The 22,113-nt window shown below is 31.5% G+C and overlaps 1 protein-coding gene across 4 annotated transcripts in view; it reads left to right on the forward strand.

Moving 5' to 3' along the window:
• LOC145291531 (pituitary tumor-transforming gene 1 protein-interacting protein-like) overlaps window positions 1-22,113 on the forward strand; it is a 66,817-nt gene that overhangs the window by 39,332 nt on the left and 5,372 nt on the right. For 3 of the 4 annotated variants that reach the window (XM_080137524.1, XM_080137526.1, XM_080137527.1), the window contains exons 6-7: window positions 8,059-8,105; window positions 11,898-11,912. In XM_080137524.1, coding sequence (XP_079993650.1) covers window positions 8,059-8,105; window positions 11,898-11,912 — 62 coding nt within the window. The remainder of the gene's footprint in view (window positions 1-8,058; window positions 8,106-11,897; window positions 11,913-22,113) is intronic. The other variant, XM_080137525.1, reaches the window with a different exon arrangement.

A 22,113-nucleotide genomic window follows, 5' to 3' on the forward strand; every position in this document is an offset into this window, starting at 1 on the left:
AAAACATATACAATTAAATCTACTCTTCTGTCTTTGCTCCATCTCTTTACTTCTATTTCTCTTTTGTATCTCTATTTTCCTACTCTCTCTCAGCTCTTATTTATATTTTGTGTAGGGTATTGAGCACTGTTCGATTTAACATAAGACTTAATGAGAGTAAAATTATATTGTAACTGATATTAACTGTATTTAGAGCATTGAGTACATTCAGAGTCAGCATTTATCATGTTCCAAGTGCCTTACTGCATTATTGCATGCACCTGTTACATCTAGAGAATTGAGCACTATTTTATGCAGCATATATTATTTACCAAGTGTTCAACTATATTAATAACTAGCAGGAAGCGCCTGGCTTTGCTTGGTCATAAAACCTGCTTAAATCTATTCTAATTCATGCAAATTTCGTATTTATTATTACAGAATATTATTCTATATATATATATATTGTTATATTCCTAAATACTTAGGAAATAAAGACAAACGTGAGTTACACCGAGTGGTATGTGTAATGGGGTTTATTTATAATACAGAAACGTAAGGCTGCTCGCCTAAGGTAAATAGAAGTACATAGTAACAAGTATGGGGAAGAAAGTCTGATAATCAACACGTAAGACTATCCGTCTTACTGCGACTGCTTGTCTGCCGCTGTCTGCCGCTGTCTGCCAAACAGTCCAATATATATATACAGTTTGTAACCGGTGTATAGCCAGTTATGTTCCTTCACAACACCTCCCCCTGAAGCTGAAATCTTCCTGATTTTAGCTTAAATACCTCTTCCTTTTAGGGTCAGGGCTTAATCTCCTGGTAACTTTTCTCTTTCTTGCGCTTTTCCTTCTGGTCAGCGTTACCCGGGGTAAAGGTTTCTGTCCAGCCCGTATGGTCGGTTCAGGCGAAATATTCATTGTTTGCGGTACACACGCTGGTTTTGGTATATCAAAAATATCGCACAATGTTTCCATTGGTGTCTCTTCCACATTTGGAGACAGTCTGGGACGTATTTGATTTCTGTGTCTTTTGCAGACAAAACTTAATCCTTGGATGGTATAGACCATGCTCCCAATCCTTTTTTTGATAATACCTTCAACCCACTGATTTCGTCCATTTTGAAAATTTTTGAAATATACATTTTCACCTGGGGAGAAGCACTTGGTATTAAGGTTTTCTTTTTTGAAAACTTTCTTTTTCTCTGGTAGCAGCCTATCGAAGACAGATCTTATCTTTCTTGCAAACATTAGCTCAGCCGGGGAAGAATTGACATTATTATTAGGATTTGGTGTCACCCTGTAAATTGCTAAAAATGTTTGAATACATTGTTCGTCTGTGTCCGTAGTAAGATTTTTCTTAAGTGCCCTTTTAAACGTATCTACAAATTTTTCGGCCAACCCATTCGATCGTGGATGGTACACAGGTGTTGTCATATGTAGAATATTTAGTGAGTCACAGAATTCTTTGAATTCATGAGCAGTAAATGCTGTTCCATTATCGCTCACTAAGGTTTTTGGCACTCCAAAACGGCTAAAAATTTCATTAAGCGCACTCACAGTGTTTTTTGCTGTTGGATGTCTAAACTTAAATATTTCTGGCCATTTTGAAAAAGAATCTACAATAATCAAGTAAAAATAACCATTTATAGGTCCCGCATAATCAATATGCAGACGTGACCATTTGGCCATGGTGTCGTTTTTACTGGAGGATCTCGAGCTGCTAATTGACATCCTCTGCATGTCTTGACACATTTTTCAACTTCCTTGTCCATACCATATCCTCTCATAAGGGATTTCATTCTCGAAATGCCCGGATGACCTGTATGAAATTCCTTCAGAATTTTCCTCTGTAACGTTAGTGGAATTACGATCCTCTCACCATACATGAGCACATCTTCACAGATGGAAAAAGGCGTTGTTTGATCTACCTTTTTATTTTTTTTTATCCATCCCAATTGATTTTTCATTTTCTTAATGAAAATGTCATTTACTGCCTCTTTTTTTATTTTTTCGAAAGTTACCGGAAGTTCACGTATCATATTACACATTGAACTTGTACATTCACTTTCGTCTTTAAGCGCAGCAATTACCGTTTCTTCGAAACTTTCGCTTCTTTTAGGGATCAACCGTGATAATGCATCTGCGTGTCCTAACTTTTTTGAGGATACATGTTCCATCTTAAACTGATAGTTTAAGAGGGTTACAGCCCATCGCTGTAATCGATTCGCAGTATGTGTGGGAATGCCTTTCTTTTATCCAAATATGGTAAGTAGGGGTTTATGGTCGGTTTGCAAAATAAAAGATCGTCCATGGAGAAATCGATTGTACTTTGTAATTCCAAATATTATCGACAGCGCCTCTTTTTCAATTTGGCTGTAATTTTTCTCCGCTGCAACCAACGTTCTTGAAGCATGGGCGATAGCTTTTGTCCTACCATCCTCATACTTGTGAAGTAATACAGCGCCAACACCGTAATCACTGGCGTCCGTTGCTAGTATTAGTTCCTTTTCTGGATTGAAATGTGCCAATGCTAAGTCTGACAGTAGACATCTTTTGATATTTTGGAAAGCAGATTCACATTCCTTATTCCAGTTCCATTTAACACCCTTTTTCAGTAACTCGTTAAGAGGAGCTCTTAAATTATGTATGTTAGGGATGTAAATTGCATAGTATTGAACTAATCCCAAAAACGATTTTAATTTTGTCACTGAATCTGGAGCAGGCATCTTTTCAATTGCTTCAGTCCTTTGTGGATCCGGTCTTCGACCCTCTTTGTCGATTATTTGACCTAGATATTTAATTTTTTTCATAAAAAAATCGCATTTTTCTGGGCTCAATTTAAAACCAAATTCCTGTATTCTTTTGAATACTTCTTTTACATGCTTCTTATGATCTTGCAAATTTTCACTTTTAATTAGGATATCGTCAAGGTAGGCCATTGAAAATTCCAACCCTGCCAGCATCGTGTCCATAATTTGCTGTAAAATAGCAGGAGCAACCTTTAATCCAAAAGGAAGCCTCTTTAGCTTAAAAATGCCCTTATGAGTATTTATGCCTAAGTATTTGGAGCATTCATCGCTGATCTTAATTTGCAAGTAAGCATCTGAGAGGTCTATCTTAGAAAAAATTTTTCCTCCGTTAAGCTTAGAGAACAGATCTTCTGCGGACGGAAGGGGATAATTATGGTCCAATAGACAGTCATTTAAACCCGTTGAAAAATCTCCACAGACCCTTATTCTGTTATTTTTTTTCTTTACATACACGGTTGGACTTGCCCAATCTGTGTGGTTAACTTTTTCAATGACTTCCAGTTGTTGAAGTCTATCCAACTCTTTTTCGATTGCGTCCATCGCTGAAAAAGGCACATTCCTTTTAGGTTTGAATACTGGAGTGGCATTTTTCTTTAATTCAAATTTTGCCTCTGTCTTAATACAGAGTCCTAGTCCTTCGGCAAAAACATTGGGAAATTCAGTTTTCAAATCCTTCAGGAAGTCTTCCCTTTGGTTTGCTTTTTCTGCAGTTAAAACGTTACAAAACGAATTTATGGGTTTCTCCCATAAATTAAACAGGACAATCCAATCTACCCCAAACAGGCATGTATTCTTTCCTGGTACGACGTACACTTTGGATTTATGAGTCTGGTTAGCGAATGTCACTTTGCATTTTAATTCTCCCTTGAACTCTAATCTTTTGCCGCACACACTTCTCGCCGTCTTTCTGGTTTTCGTTAATTCAGGTCGACCTATCCTTTTCCATATATCTTCATTTATAATACTAATATCTGCACCGCTATCCAGAAGCAATGTAACCAGATGTCCATTTATCCGAACATCAACATATTTCCGTCTTTCGCAGCTTTTTTCTTTATTCATGCGAAGCGTATTTACATTATCGGTCCCTTGTCTTTTCTTCTGGGCACAGTATGTTCCCTTGTGACCTCTGAGACCACATTCATAACATATTTTGTTCCTAAACCAGCAGGTCTTATTGTTGTGTCTTAAACTACCACAACATTTACACTTTAGCTTTGGGTCTTTGTATCCTTTAAGGATCCTGTGTTCTTGGAACCTGGACTTTCTTGTGGTCCCTTGCCTTTTTACTTGCTGCACCTTAAAAATATTTTTCTCTTCAATGCGAGTGTTGTCTTTCTTTATGTTAATCAGACGTTGACACTCTTCAGTGACTTTTTGCAATGTTATGTTAGGATCCGCCTCCATAATTGTTAGGATCCGTGAACGTATATCTTTGTCCCTTGGTGCTGTGAGACCTTGTACAAAGATTAAACATTTAAATTGGTCTGCGGAAATTTCATTCAATTTAAATGATTCGCATAAACAGTTCACAGTGCAAGCATATTCTAGATAGTCTTCAGCTTCTGCCTTCTGAATGTTCAAACATTTGTATCTAGAGTGAAATAGGCTATCCCTTTTATCAAATATTTTCGACAAGGTACTAATTGTTTCCTCGAACGAAACCTCCTCCGGTTTTTTTGGTAGAATTAGATTTGCATACTTGGTGTTTTCATCAGTACCCAGTTTTTGTAGTAGCAGGGTAACTTTTTCCTCATCGGTCCAGTCTAAACATCTTTTCGTAAAAATTGTTTCGTATCTTCTGTAGTATGCAGGGAAAGTAACACCAGTATCCGGGGAGTAACGAAATTCCGTTAGTGAATTTGAAATACCCTCGGCAGAAAAATTAGTCTTCTTCCCGGTCGACGTTAGAATTAGCTTTTCTAAATTCTTTTGCTGTGTCGACATTTGTCGTTGTAGTATGTTTGTTTGTTCTTGTTGTGCCTCTAAAGTTTTTTGTGTTCTTTCTTGTTGTTGTTGCAGCTGTTGCTGTAGCTGTTGTTGTTGAATTTGTTGTTGTTGTTGTTGTTGCGCTAAAAATTGTTGAGTCATTTTTGTCTGTTCCTGGATGCTAAGGGCTAGAGCCTTAGTTAACTCTGCTAATTGTTCCATGTTAGCTTCTAGTACAAAAATGTCTTTTCGAATTCTACACAATAATTCCAAAGAAAAATCGTAAATTTACGTATATCGTAAATTAGTAGCAATATGCAGACACAACACGTTTCAACAAAGTTCATTCATAGTAATTCAACAGGCTTTGTAAAATAATTCTTTTTTTTTTTTTTTTTTTTTCAACAACGTAAGTTCATACACAAAATATTTCTTACTTCCCACGACAAATAGTTCCAATTATTTATATAAAGGCAATAACAAACAATTAATTTTCCAAAAAAAAAAAATATATGGCTGCCGTTCCCACGTGGCATAAAATGGTACAATAGTCGTTGTATTTATATTTTTTCTTTCGAAACTCGTAATCCTTTAGTGTAGTTTCGAATTCAACTTGCGACCATTTTTTTTTTTTTTTTTTTTTACTTGTCAAAATAAATATAAATTCCACTTTACCTTGAACATGTTTCTATAATTTCTTGTGAGTTCTTTACGAAGAAAAATCCGTACTTTTCGCTACTTTAGGTAGGAAAAATTTTTAAATTCATTGACGCACGTGGTCAAAAATCCTTGTGTAGTTTGTTTTTTTCGTAAAACAAAAAATCCTTGCATTGTACACAGTCCTTGGTACGGTAATTTATCTCTGTTAAGAGAAAGAACATCCTTTCGTCGCCATTGTTATATTCCTAAATACTTAGGAAATAAAGACAAACGTGAGTTACACCGAGTGGTATGTGTAATGGGGTTTATTTATAATACAGAAACGTAAGGCTGCTCGCCTAAGGTAAATAGAAGTACATAGTAACAAGTATGGGGAAGAAAGTCTGATAATCAACACGTAAGACTATCCGTCTTACTGCGACTGCTTGTCTGCCGCTGTCTGCCAAACAGTCCAATATATATATATATACAGTTTGTAACCGGTGTATAGCCAGTTATGTTCCTTCACAACATATATATATATATATATATATATACACTCTTATAAATTTGGGTTCTTTTGTGTATTGATATTCATATTAAAAACCCTTTTTTCTATTTATTAAAAAAGAAATACGTTGTTATATATGGGCCGTGGAATTGCATTCATCTGCAAAAGATCTAGTTAATTTGCATATTCTTGTAAACATTGATTTTAATTAATTCCTTATTAGTTTTTTTTGGTTTTCATATGGGATGATCATCTTTAGTTAACTATTATATGTAATTATATTTATGCAGATATTCTACATAATTTATACTTGCGTAATATTTGCATAAAAAGGTTATAGTAATCACAAACTTCTTTCTATATATATTTATGTATGTGTATATATATATATATATATATATATATATATTTTTGTTAACAAATTTGGCCTACCAAACTCCTGTCAGTTTTTGGTCTACAGACATGAAACTTAATATATAGGGTATTCGAACTCATGTGAAACTTTATATTCGGGTTTTAGTCAAAAAAAAATCAGTGCAATAGTGTGAAGATAAAAAAATAGAATTTGCCAGGAGAAGGGTGAATGACGGCATTACGAATATGCATGCGTAATTGCTATTTGTTCATGTTTTAATTTTTAGCACTGCAGCAAACCTGTCTTCATAGCTCAGGCATTAACGTTAAATGAAAAAGTAAATCGTAAGCTAAATGTTTTGGTTTCAATTCTCGGTGGTGGCACATGAGTCATTTTTTTTTTTTTTTTTTTTTTAAACTTTTTAAATCATTACTATATATTGGGACCATTATAATATAAATACAAAATCTGCATTAATCAAAATATTATATTTAAGCGTATTTTAAAACTGGGCAATGCCCGGCGGCCTACTAGTATGTGTGTATATATATATATATATATATATATATATATAATTTCATAATGTTTTTAAAGATACAAAATTTAAATATTGCAATTAGGAAGAGAAGACTTTCATGATTAAAAGTAAATTTGTATATATATAAATATATATATATTCCTTTAATCTTCTCTCCAAAAAAGGGGGAACAGAAGAGGAAAGAAAGAGAAATGAGGAGCCAGCTAACCAGTTTCGACCCTCGCTTCTCAAAGCTGTATTAAGGGAATTTTTAAAACAAAGAATGAAAAAGCGATTAAAATTGCGTTTTATTCATTTTACAGGGGAGAAAAAAAAAAAGAAAAGTGGGAAAATGATTAAAATAAAACAGCGTTATGGTTGAATACCCTAGAGATTAATCACGTTCAAACCCATTGTTTTATTTATATAGATTCATTAGTTTGGAGTTTGTTTCAGATTATTGACCTGTACCATAAATAACAAGTGTGCTTAACCTATTTCTTTATCTCTTATTTCCTGGAGTTCATTTGTTTAAAAATCAAGTTTATCTACCACTTTCAAGAAAAATATAATGAATAAAACAAATCGATTTCATAAGTGAACAGTGAAAAAAAAAACAGGCTTCCAAAGTGCTACTGGAAGCACTAAATAAAAATGAGACCTCCAAAGCACTACTAAAACTAAGTTTTATCCCCCCTCACTCCACCCGAAGAGAAATTATTTATTAAGTGATCAGTGAAACAAAAAAACTCCGAAGGTTTCCAGAATGCTACTGAAAACATTATTTAAAATTAAGGGGGCATTCAGTGTATGACTAAATTATTGTTTAAGTACTTTATCTTCTAAAAATAAAACTACTCAATGATTTTGATTTTCAAATTATTTATTGTACGACTTGTACATACAATTGTACGACTTTTTCTTTCCATCACAGATAAGATTTTGTTTGTTTTCATATTATTAGAAATCTGTACAAGTACCTTATATTCGTATTTAAGAATAAGTTATCTTGTTCTTGGTAACAGTAATGTGTTCTACGCTACTTTTATTTATAAGAAAAAAAAAGCACTTAAAAATAGAAAAGTAATTTATCTTTCTTTTGACTTGTAAGTAGGTAATATTTTTACCTGAAATGTGTTGGCTTAAAAGATCACCAATTTACATAAGAAGACTTCCAGAGCACTAAGATAATTTCATATGTTGGACAACCTCTCATCTTTAAACATTTTGTCTTTTTAACTAATTCACATAAAATGATTTTTCTAAAAATGATTTAAGAATGAATATTTCATTAAATTTTTTTCCTTTTTCAGACGAGCTGAAAGACAATCTAAAAATGATGAGATTCGTAAGAAGTATGGTACGTACTTTTTTTAAAAATTTTACCAGTTTATTATTGGGCATGTGTATATAAAATGAGAAAATCTGTGTGTGTGTGTGTATATATATATATATTATAAAAAAGTGAACCATATCGTAAATTCAATCAACTAAAAAATGGAAACCGGGGTGAGGAAAATAAAAAAAAAAAAAATATATATATAATGGGGCAAGTTATATGTACAATTAAATAAAATAAATAAGTCGATTAAAAAAGATCGTTAAAATATACCCAAAGCGCTGTGGTGCCGTCTATATAGGCAAGACGACCCAGCGTCTTCAGGTTAGAATCGCCCAACATGTCCCCCGTTTCATCAGGGATCATCAAGCTACTACCAGAAAATCCCAACTGATAGAATCGTCCATCGGCCAACATTTGGTCGATAAAAAGGAATGCGGTCTTGTTTTCTCTCCGGAGTGTTTTTCTGTTTTGCACCGAGGACGCACAAAGTTCCATCTGTCTGTCCTCGAAGCACTTACCATCATTGCTAACCCCCCTACTTTGTGCAAGCAGAGAAACCTCCGGCTTCAGTTAGAATTATTTGGGTAGTCAGGTTTTTTTTTTTTTTTTTTTTTTTTTTTTTTTTCTAAACCTCTCCGCTCGTATTCCATATCACTACCAAATATTCTAAAAAATAATAATTTTCAGACTTATGACCCTTGAAAATGTTTGTCTGAACGAAAAGCGCTTTGGGTATATTTTAACGATCTTTTTTAATCGACTTATTTATTTTATTTAATTGTACATATAACTTGCCCCATTATATATATATTTTTTTTTTTTCTTTTCCTCACCCCGGTTTCCATTTTTTAGTTGATTGAATTTACGATATGGTTCACTTTTTTATAATTATTCTAAAATTTTGCCAATCGAATAAAGATATATATATATATATATATATATATATATATATGTATATATAATGTATAGCAATGGAGCTATACAGAATCTTTCATGTTTCATCCTCATAAGAAATTGTCAGGCTAAAATGCATGGAAGTTATATCATCTTGTGTTTTTATATATATATATATATATATATATATATATATACATACACCTATGGTGTTTAACTAGCTTACCAATGCGATTCATTATTATTCCAATCCGTGGATTTATGGTGTCATCAGCTAATGCCCAAGCTTCATTCCAGACATAATTTTTCTTTTCTTTCTATTGCTTTATGGATATATATAGTCTCATTTGAGATTCATCTGAGCTAGCTGGATTTCTTGTTTGATATATAATGCTAAAACAATCTAAAATCGTACATCATTTGATAATTTGTTTCACAATACCAGGATTGATTAACCCGAATGAAAGACTGTATGTATTGAACCAAAAACGTCTGCATTTGAGAACCTCAACTTCATTTGAGCTTTTCATCTTTTCTTATGCATGTGTTTGAAATATTCGTCTCGTGATATTCGTAACCTTTTGCCTGCTGCGCTGTCTGATCTCTGAATATTTTTTTGTTGGGAGGCGTTGGATTTTCTCCATATTATAAACCGACCGTGTATCTAACTCTGCCTTTGTGAGGAAGGAAGTAAATAGGAACTTCTGATTCATGGAATTAAACATTTGGTAAATTAATAGGAATTTTCAAGTAAAACAATCTACTTCTATATTCTTTATTCATTTCTAATTCACATTTTCTATCCAATACTACACTGTTTCATCATTGAAAAAGCAAATGAGGAGGCAAATAAATAGAAAGTATGCCTAACCTCATTATAATTAATAATGCCTCATCCGAAGAGTCATTTCCCCTAAAGTATCAGCAAGCCAAACTCAAAGATATCTCTAGTATATACTCACAAAGTTATTCCAAGTCCAATTTCTGTAAATTATTGATTACAGAAGAAGATAAAATAAAACTGAAGCATCTTTTTAATATTTAAAGTTGAAATGTTAATTTTCAAACAAAATCAGAATATGATAGTTATGCCTTAGATGAAGTTTGAACTTAGGTCTGTAAGTACGATAATCTAAACAATTGAGCCATAAGCGGTAACACGACATAAAGCAAGAACAGATGGCTTTCTTACAATCGGTCATGACTACTGAACAAAATTGTTTTGAATTTTATCCCAGTATTATGACTTTTTAGTGTGAAGGTAAAAGTTCCTTCCTCTTACTCTATATTTATGATTAATGAAAAAATATTGATCAGGATTAAATATTAATATTGATAGGAAATACAATTTTTACTCTGTGATTTTAAATTTAAAAGATTCCATGGGTGGTATTTTGGGGTGGGTTGATCAGCTTGTAATTTACAGAAAATGAGATGTTGATTGAGATGTAGGGGAGGGGGATAAATCTTTAGAAAGAGGAATCTTTACTACACACCAACAATATTGGTACACGATAAAGAGACACATTTTTTATATTAATAATGTGTATTAATGCTTATTCACGTTTGTATATATCTTATTCTTTCAACATTCATTTAAAAAATATAAGATCATCTAATTGGCAACAATGAAATGAAAACAAAGTAATTACAAATTAACTGTTATCATTAACATAAAACAAACATTATCATTAGCATAAAAATTTGACTTTATCCATTTTAAAATGAATTGTTCCAAAATTAAGTTCTGTCGATCTGTTCTAATTAAAAAATCAGTTCTTTGTATTTTTTTAGTTTAATTTAAATGCACATCTAATTTTTGCAATTTTGAATAAAAAAAAAATAAAATAATACTCAGTTTATTTACTTAAAGAATATTTAGCTGACAATTATTTTTATGGTAAAAAAAGAAAACATTATTTAAGATTTAAATTGTTGCAACTTAGTTGAAAATATTTTAAATGTAATTATACTCTGAGATACTAGTGTACATACCCAACGTGGCTCGATAGTGTATTTACTTATAATTTGCTTTGTGTTTCTTAATTCTTTTCAGAAAACATTTTATCCAAGTCGAAATAATTTTCAAATAACTACCATTTTAAAGAAATGGGATGTAATATTTTGAGAAAAAAAGGTACATTTTCCCAAAATATCATTTTTTTTTTTTTTTTGTTTTAATCAAAGGGAAATAATTCTGTATGGACAAATATAGTGATATGTCACTTTTCTTAAAAAACGGGAGCAATGTCAAAATAATTCTGATTTAGACAAAGTATTTTCTGGAAGAAATGAAATACAAATTACATTTTATTCTTAACAAGCTACAATGATCTACAAGAAAAAACTGACAAACCAGAATTAAATATTGATTTTGTAGAAAGAAAACAATTGATGACAAAGAAATGATAGACTAACTGTATTTTATATTTTAGATGAATGATAAAATTTAAATGAAACAAAATGTTTGCTTTTTAAATTTACAAAAAATAAACATTTACTGAAGTAGTTTGTGGAAATGATTTATTAACTAGTTTGTTTTTCTGTGAACTCATTTGCAATGTTTTAAATGGTGCATAGGACAACATCTCATTTGAGAAAGAGGTATTCTTTTGAGAAATACTTTGGTTGCTGGTGGAGTGAGTTTGATTTAAACCCAAAACCTGCATTAAAACAAGTTCATCATTGATAAGTGACTTTTCAGCATTTACGAGATGTTTTTTGATGCTTGTTTGCTAATTATTCATTTAAAATTTTAATTTCATGCAATCATTTCATGGTTTCAGATAAAAGAATACATTTCTGAGTTGACTAATTCATTTAAAAATATTATTTTTCTGTTTTGAACGTTAGTAAATCCTGATGATGCTTGTAATGATTTGTTCTTTTTCTTTCCCTTTCATCCAATCTGTAAAGGAATTGGTTCAAAAGGTGAGTCTTTCTCGAATCACAAACGCATGTGTCTTCGTTTTTTATGTCTCTTTTCTTTCTATGCACAATTCATATATTTTCAGTTTGTCAAAATGGGATTTGCATATTGAAAACAATTAGATTTAGAAAAATTTCTTTATTAACTTCATTTTTTTTTTCTCATTCACCCCAATAAAGGCATGTTGCAACTTAGATGTGAACGATTACTATGTGAGGTTGTGTGTGCAGGGGAATTATGTAGCAGTGACATATCCATTTGCATTACATGCAAATTTTTGCGCATTAGTAAAGTTAGGGAAAGCAGGAAAAAGGGAGGGTTTTCGAAAGTCTAGCAGTTTGAGGGAAGAAACTATTAGAGTATAAAGCTTTCTGGCATCTACATCTACAATGAAGAGGTGAGATTTTGCTGCTTGTTGGGTTAGTCATGGAGTATTTACATTACATTTTTATAGCACATTCCATTAAAATAGTTGTCATGCAACATTGCAGCGATGATGGAGGAGTTGGAGTTTGGTTGATAATTGCAATGTATGTTATACATAAAAATCATCAATCATGTCGATGTTTTAGAAAAATGTATAAACGATTTATTGCTCTTTTAATTATCTTTGTATAAAAACAAAGAACCAAAAATTATTCATAGCAATATAAGAATATTTGTTCACATTCACAAATATACAAAACTAATATATACCCTTAGTCAAAAATGGCAATAAAATAATTATGCTTTGTCAGTGTATTGAATTACATCAATAATTAAATTTTTCATATATAAGTTATCATTTCTGATGACCTACTGAAAAAAAAAACCCTGACTTTATTTACTTTCTAAATTCATTTCAGACGGTGGAGGTTGTGTGATTTACTATTTACTTTTTTGCTTCCTTTCACCACTTGAGATGGTTGCCTCTAAAGGGCTATAAAAAGACACATTTACTTGCTAACTTTTGTGCAATGAGACGGATTTATTATATGAAAAAGTGACCTTGTTTGTCTGAGGAACTGTCTCTACCAAACTACTCAGTCAATTTCTAGTCTACAGACTTGAAACTTGATATATAAGGAATTTGAATCTGTGGAACAAAATTCGATTTTGTTTTTAACCAGTAAAAATAAATGTTATGGGGCCAAAATTGAAAAATATTGGAACTTGATAGGTGGAAGTTGACTAAACATGTATCTTCTATGCATGTACAAATATACATTTATACAGGAAAGTCAGTTAATTTCTAAAGTTCTGATATCCATCTGTTGTTAGCTCAGTTGGCAATGAATAAGGAAGAGCCATATATTTTGGTTTCAATTTTAGTTGATAGCACCCGAGTTGTACCTTTCTTTTTTTTTTTTTTTGAAAACTTTTGAAATCACTACTATTTATATTGAATACAATATAATAATCAGAGTATTTGCTCGATAATAACAAATACGAAATCTGCATGGATTAAAATATCCTATTTAAGTGTATTTTATTACTGGGCAAAGCCAAGCAGCATGCTAATATACAAATACACATTAGTCTTTATTATAGGTTAGAGGATGTTTTAACAAGTCACAAATTTCTAACATGTGAAGATTTACTGATATGTGTAGTGGATGAGATGTGCAACATTAAAACAAAACTTGTATGGTTGTATGATCACGACTGACTGGTGTGAATGTCTCAAAAGCACTTCAGCTGAATCAGACTGATGCTTATGAAACCACTGCATGTTCAATGGTTGATCTAGACTAAATAGGAAGAGCAGAAAAGTGAATGGTGTCACTTTACTGACTAAACTCAAAAAGAGAGATAGAGAGATTATGTTGTCCTTTCAATAGTCAGCCCAAAAGATAGTAAATACGAAGTGCACTTGTGAGTCACACTTTTTATAGCAATGATCATATTACTAAATCAACCAATGGTTGATCGCCACATGATCTAGGTAGCCCATGCATTAAGAAAAGAAGACCTAAAAGATGTAACAGTTCATCTTTACAGATAAGGATAAAAATAATTTTAATGTTTGCATATTACGTATCATGAATCATTGTTAACTGTAAAAACCATATCTGTACAAATTTATTGATATGCTAGTATCGAACCTAAGTGTATCACACTTTGTATTATTTAACTAAAGCTATTGATCACGATTTGTGAATCGATATTTCATGATGTCAATTTAGAATATTACAATTTTTCTTTCAAATGATGATTAGTAGATACAGAATATTTTAAATTTTAAGCGATCTATATTTCTCAAGTTGTTAGTTTTTTTTGTTTTGTTTTTTTTTCTAAAATTAGATACAAATTTTTATTTAAATTTTTTATTTTGATGAAATCGTGCACTCCGTATTATCGTAAATCATAGATTGAATTTTGTGTTAATAAAACATAAGCACAATCAAAAAATGGTAGAAAAACCAAGTTGTTTTTTTAAAACAAATTAAAATCCATTATTCTTGAGCAACTTTTTTTTTTTTTTTTTTTCAGTAAGATAAAAGCCTGAATTTTATCACATAAAAATCAGAATAATATAAAACTTTTTCTACTATTTTTAATAGAATTTTAAATTTTCCAAAAAAAAAAAAACACCATTCACTTTTTTTGTCTCGATGGATAACATTTATATATTTTTTAAAAGTTTATGAATCAACTTTTTTTTTTATCTAAATAAGATTTAGGATGATTTGCTCTACGAATATGCAAAAAAATTTAAAACCTAATTACCTGAATTTCAAATAATTCCATCTTTTATCTCAGTCTATAGATTTCGCATGGTGAAATTAAATAATCCAAAATTTAATGATAGTTGTGAAGAATAAATGAAATCATTTAATCCTGTAAATTTCCATTTATTTTTAACGTTTGTTTTTGAAGATTAAGTGAAGAATCAATTTTATAAAGGTTTAATTTTTTTTTTCATAAGTGATATATATATATATATATATATATATCAACTTTATAAAGGTTTAATTTTTTTTTTCATAAGTGATATATATATATATATATATATATATATATCAACTTTATAAAGGTTTAATTTTTTTTTTCATAAGTGATATATATATATATATATATATATATATATATATATATATATACATATATTTGTTGCCTACATAACCCCTGAAGTTAAGCAATGTTGAGACTGGCCAGCACCAGATGGATGACCATTTTGGGAGTGCTAGACACCATGTGTTGAAGAAAACTCCTGCATCTAGTATCACGCTTGGTCATCTTGACCGTGTCTTGCCATCAGGACCAAGTGTTTTTAGATGAGAGAGTGTGGTAGATGCAAAAGTCCCCCACACTTTAAACTAAGTCAAGTGCAAGTCACAGCAAAAAGTAAAAGGGGAAGATAACAAACCATTGTTTGTAAATACAAACAATGGTTTGTAGGCCTATATTCTCATAGGTGAGGAAATATCACATAACGATAAATTGCTGAAAGAAATTATATTTTTAGCAAAATGCGCAATTATTTAATGATTCTTTTTTTTTCTTTTTGGTATCGATTCTTCAAAGCATTTTTTATTAGGCTCACTAAAAATAAATTGGTAATTATTTTTCAAATATTTAAAAGTAGTGTTTTTGGTAAAAATAATGGATTAATATATATATATATTTGCTAATCTGAAAGTGTAATTATTATTAACCCATTCAACGAATTTCACACTTCAAAACAATGGATGAAAAATTAAACACATTACAAAATTTGGATTTTAAACCTTAAAATCTGATACGTGCATAGTTGTTGTTTTTTTATCTACAATCCTCACCCTCTCCACAATACAATATATTTTGTTCAGTTTTGGCTGATTATTTTAAGCATATTTGTAACCACAAATAAAGGGGGGCATTGTAGGTAAAATATATATATATTACAATAGAAAAATGCGAGCATGAAAAGTAATATGGTTAAGCTTAAACATGAAAAAGTAAAGGACTAGTTGTTAAAATTGGAATAGAAGAGGACAAGATATTCTAGTAAAAAATATGATAAATTAATAACTTAAAATATTACAACATTAAGAATTTTTTTTTAATTCAATTTATAACATTATATAATCAATTTTTAATGCTGCAATATGTTAAGTTATAAATTTATTATATTTTTTACTAGAATAGCTTGTCTTTTTCTTTTCCAGTTTTAACAACTAGTCCTTTACTTTTCTATGTTTAAGCTTAACCATATTACTTTTCATGCTTGCATTTTTCTATTGTAATCCATGATTTTTCTAGGCTTTCAATAAATTCACTTGTTCTTTGTTTAATTTCAGTCTTATTTTTTTTGCCCCTACCAACACATATGTAATAACAATATACAGCACTCGCCTGCTTTCAATAAAATCCCCCCCAATTATCTCCCTTTCATGCTTTCATTCTCTCTGTTTCACTTGTTACTTTTCTTTTTGCAACAGCAGTGAATTAGTAGCAACAGTAATTGCTGAAGTGACGTGGTTGCTAAGGAAACCAGTCATAAAAAGCGTCGCTCACCTCTTTACATATTTTATGGTTTTGAACACCAGTAAATTCATCACAAACTGTAATAATTGTTTGAAATTTAGTCAAAGAATGAGTAAGCAGTGAAGCTTTAAAGCAGTTCTAAATGACTAAAACTGCCACTTAACAATATATTCAAACACGACCGTGTTTGAATGATATAAATATCGATTATGAAAAAAAAAGTACACTATTATAAAAGCTCATTCTTCACTTAATAATTGGTGAAAATTCTTTATTGATTGGTAATTACTTGATTTTTGGTAGATTTTTAAAGGAAGACTCCGTCAAAAATACTTACTTCCTCCTTCCGTTTTGGCCGTGCCAAATAAAACACTATTGGCCAATGCATGGTGGCCATCTTAATTTCTAGTTTAATGCTTGTTTTGTTTTTTGCCTGTATATGTGTGTTCTTTTTTTTTGTTTTTGTCTTTAATCTTAAGTGAAGATGAATCCCACGATATGAACAATTTATTCAAACTAATTTTTCCTTTTAAAAATGTTTCCTTCCACCAATAAAATACTTATTTTCAACTTACTATTGTTATGATTTTATTCTAACAAGCATGACGTCACATTGAATGGTGGTGTTGCTTGCAGACAGTTTATCACTGCTCACTGTTTTATATGCATGGTGGGAAGGTCCAAGAAACTGCTACCAATCCTTACGGCTAGTCATATTCAAGCTAAAATCATTTTAGCCCATTTGCTCTGCCATGTTGCATGATAATGAAACATGAGCCATGACCAGGTCAATTTTATACAACTACAAACTGTTAGGAAAAAAACACATTAAGCCTGCTTTATCAGAAACTTGGTAGTGGTGAAATTGTAAATGCCTTTTGCATCCTGCATTTCAAGTGGTTCAGCCATGTACAGCATGCACCCTCTTGCATAAACTCCATAATACATTTGGATATTCCAACCTGAATGTAGTAGGCCAAGAAATACATGAAGTGATTATAACTGCTTACAATTTGGCTGGACGAGACTACATGGATAGCAGGCATGAGACATTGCCTGGTGTTGATCGTTTCACAGCAGCTTTTAAATACCAAAACTGGATGAAGAACAAGCGTGTTGAAATATACATATAAACATAATCTTTACACTCAAATACTTGTTAAACATTTCAATAGTTAAAAACAAACAAAAAATGCAGCTTTAATTATATATTTTTTAATAAAATAGAACAAATGTAAATGTGCAGCTACGTGTATTTGCTGCAAAAGCTGTGATCATCTGCTTATTGTTTTCGTCCAGATTCGGAGCTCAGTTCCAGCACTTGTCGCATTACTGCAACAAAAAGATTCCAACAAACAAACAAAAGTACAACTCCAGTTTAAAACAATTTTCAACTTTTCCTTTTTCAAGATTACAATGAGATTTCTTCACTGAACAACACACGTGCAATTAGAACTCTCAACTTGACCAAATAAAAACAGAAGTAGAACTGAACACAAAATCAGCTTAAGGTCCAAAAAGGGCCATCTCTCTCTCTCTGTCCATTCTGTTGGAATCTATATAGATATTCATGTTATTTGTAGTAGACCATCCAGCCACTTGAAAATCATTGGCCAGTTTAATCAGGAACTTTGTCTCTGAAAAAGCATGAATTTTTCCAAAACTTGATTAGCTCATAATCATAGCATGAAACTTTGCACCCAAGAATCCCATTTCTTGGATGATTCTTCTTCTCTTAGCTGAATATGTCTCCCACTGCAGACCTGTCACCCGCATGTATTACAACTATGCAACACACCAAATATACAGAATTTACACAAATAAAATTACAGAACCCAAGTTTGTGCATTCTCAAATAATCATAATCTGTTTAGTATATGCCAATTATATAAAAAAGATTTGTAATTTAAAATTCATTTACTTAGTTTTTTAAGTAACAAAAAATACAGAAAAAATGCGTGTGATAATGTAAAAACCAAAACATTTAAATCCATCTTTGAACCTTTTTCCTAATTATCTCGAATATTTGAGGAATAGTCATTTGGAACATTTTTTTTACAATCTCAAGTATTTGTATTCTATCATTGAAACTAAATCGACTATTTTCAAAACATAAAAGAATACCTTTTCACTAGTTTATTTCTAGATTGTGTTTAAAATTCCAAATTAAAACGAATAATAAAAAATGATTTCATTTGAGAGTAAAATTTCAGTTTACAAAACTAATGCTATAAAAAAATGTAAACGAAACCGTTTTTAGCATGATTATACATAAACTTTTTTCCCTGCCATCCATTTTATTTTTCCATCTTGAAGCTTTTATCGACATAAAAATGAGAGATGAAACAATTGCAAAGCTTTATAAAATTTTCTTTAATGCTCATTACTGTGTGTGAACTCCAACATGTAAGTGCATTTAGTTCTACCAGATCAGGCTATCTGAAGATACTGGCTTCCTGACCAAAAATGCACTAAACATTGATCTTATTGTTTTTTTTTCCTTTCCCTTTGCAAAACTCAATCATTTTCTGCAAAGTCAAAAACAAAAACAATTTTCTTTTACAAAACACTCAAACCAAACACCATGAATAAATATTTGTAAATATAAGGAAGTTGAAGCATAAAAACATTTTCATAAATTACTGGATTCGGTATTAAACAACGCAAGTAAATAAAAACAACCAACCAACTTGTGTGTGTATTATTTTGAAGCTTTTCATATGTGTGTGCATGCGTGTTTGTCTAACTATTGCAATGGAACTGTATGAGAATATTCTACACCCATGAATTAAATAAAGGATTCAATTTGAAATTTTGCACATCATCTCAGTCCAGATTAAATTTGCCTTAGTTTCATATGAAATCAGATGCATCTTCCTCTAGGTAGTAATGCATCCGCCATCATCTGTGTCTTCATGAATGAGACTCATCCGATGGTTTTATCTTTACAACCTGACCTACAAGCACGAAAACTCCAAATCTCGTTTATTCAATCTGGCCGTTCCCTTCCATAACTTTTCTCTTGCTAACTTTTCTTCATTCTATGTGAAAAAAAAAGCAGTCTTTTGCGTTCCTACAAGAAAGAGCAAGTATTTGAGTTCACACTAACTTAAGACATATATACATATATATATATATATATATATATATATATATAATTTATAGTATTCCGAATTTTATTGGGTTTTTATAATTGAAAATTTGGTAACCGTTCATATACCAATAAGTTTTACATCAAAATGAGATGACTTAAACTGTAAGCTTCAAAATTACCATATTTCATAATTGAGCATTCATATATTGTTTTAACAAAATCAAGATATCAAGGAATAGATTGATAGCAACAAGTAGTGTATTTCATCGTTTGTTACAATTGGTTCATGACTATTTGAACAAATTCAAACCCTATATCATTTGAAAATTTTCACAAAAACAGCCTATCATCAGACATATTGAATAAAAAACACTTTAATAATGAACAATATGGAAACCATTTCCCTTATAAGGAAAAAACAGGTGAATATAAAAAAATCTTTTAAAAAAACTTTGGAAGGATGAGATGTAGGTAAAATATTTTCTCATATTTTTCCTTAAAAGGCAAATAGTTTCCATATTTTCCATTCTTAAAGTGTTTTTTATTCAATAAGTCTGATGATAGGCTGTTCTTGTGAAAATTTTCAAATGATATAGGGTTTGAATTTGTTCGAATAGTCGTGAACCAATTGTAACAAATGATGAAATACATTATTTGTTGCTATCAATCTATTCCTTGATATCTTGATTTTGTTATAACAAATATATATATATGAAAAGATTGTGGAATCGGCTGTAAGAATGTTAGGAACTAAGGTTGGATTTTTATTTTATTGTTAATTATATTAACAATTCTTAAGGAAACACAGAATAGATACAGTTTTTATATAAAAGCAGCAAACGTTTGTTTCTGGTATTTTAATCATTTTATGGTTGCAATTCTGTTGCTATGAAACACATTAAAATGATTAAAACAAAATGTTGGAAGTTGTTAGAACATTTTCAGTCAAATAACAAACAAAAAACTTGCCATCCCTCCATAGAATCAATAGATATTCTAAATATTTGAAAACTTGAAAATAAGATAAAATATCTAAATCAATATCTTTGGAATTCAGCATTGGACTTTATATCTTCTTTGAAACCCTGATATATGGGAGTGATGTGATTTGATGGGAGCAAAGTGTTGGCTTAGCATGCAGGTTTCAAGTTTTGTCATAGCTACTTTTACAGGATAGTACTTGGAACCCTGATAGTGGGCATTATTTTTTTTTTTTTCTTCAAACCTCTTTGTTCCTCGAGAAAGCCAGAAATTTGAAGCGTTTTGCTCCCTTTATTCAGTGGATGTTGTATTTGCATCAAATATTCTAAACATAAATTGGACCAGCATCATCAGTTATTCTTGGATGTGATTATCAAAAGCCTGGTTGGGATATGATGATTAGAAATGCTTATTTGAATTATTTTGACTACTGTTCTCATCTTGGATGCTATTCTTACATTTCATCCAATGTGACTTCCAAGATTCTTTAGGTGTATCTTGTCGAATTTGTTAATATGTATGAAATTTCAAAGTGAATGTTTTGTGTAATCCATGAGGGTAGCTTACTCTCATTCTGTCAGCCATGACCAGTTAGAAATCTTAAATAATTCATAATTGTCTTCTTAGTATCACTTATACAGGGGGTAACAATAAAAGTGTCGCCCTAAAGAAAAGAACACTACAGTTTTATTTTAAAACTTTTATTAAAAAATCAATTCAGGTAATTTGATTATGTAGCTGCCTTTAGTCTCAATCATCACCTCAATACTCATCCGGAGTTAGGAGCATGCCTTTTCCACAAATGCCGGCGGGAGCTCGGCGAATACTCGGCAGAAGGTGGCGATCAAGCTGGCTTTGGTGTTGTGGGAGGTCATGTTGATGATGTTCTCGATGTATGATGAAACGAAGTATTCCAGCGAATTCAGGTTGAGGGAGGAGGAGGGCCAGTGAGAGAAAGTTATGAAGTTGTAGCACTCCGTCTGAAGCCAAGCCTAGGTTTTTGTGGGCTGATGCCGAGTCCTACTGCCACACCCAGTGTTTGCCACTGGCCACCTGATTGCACCAAGTGATCACCACACTCTTCAACACATCCAGATACACTTTGGTGTTGACTTTCAAGCCGACTTTGAAGATGTAAGGTGGTATGATGTGGTCCTCAGTTGAAACCACATTAAAGACCATAACTGTGGCTGGAAACTTTGTTGAGCTGTGTCCTCAAGTGTTGAACCATCCAGATTTGCATTTTGAGGGTGCTGGCAATGGTCCTGTTGTCATAACTTGGATCGGTAGGGAGCATGAGTTGTACAATGGTGCATCTCCAATCTCACTTGTTTTACATTGTGCCACTTTCAGACATAATAGAAGCTTCTATCACTCTTGGGATTTGTACACAACTGGTCAACTAGGAGATGGTCTCAACAAAAAAAGAAAACTGGTTTTCATCAAATGGAAATGGAATCCTGTTGGCTTTTCTAGAATAATAATTTTATCGTTCCATCCTGTACCGAGGATTGAACCTTCAACATCCAGAAAACTGTCACTGAGAACTAATTATTGATTAACACTTATACCCGGTGTGCTTTGTGAATTATACTAAAAATGCAATTACGAATTACTTGTAATTTCTGCCCAGTCATGGCTGATAGAACAAGAGCAAATTACACCTGTAGATTAAATAA

Source organism: Euprymna scolopes, chromosome 12 (assembly GCF_053919585.1).
Source record: "Euprymna scolopes isolate OS-2025 chromosome 12, ASM5391958v1, whole genome shotgun sequence".
NCBI lineage: Eukaryota > Metazoa > Mollusca > Cephalopoda > Sepiida > Sepiolidae > Euprymna > Euprymna scolopes.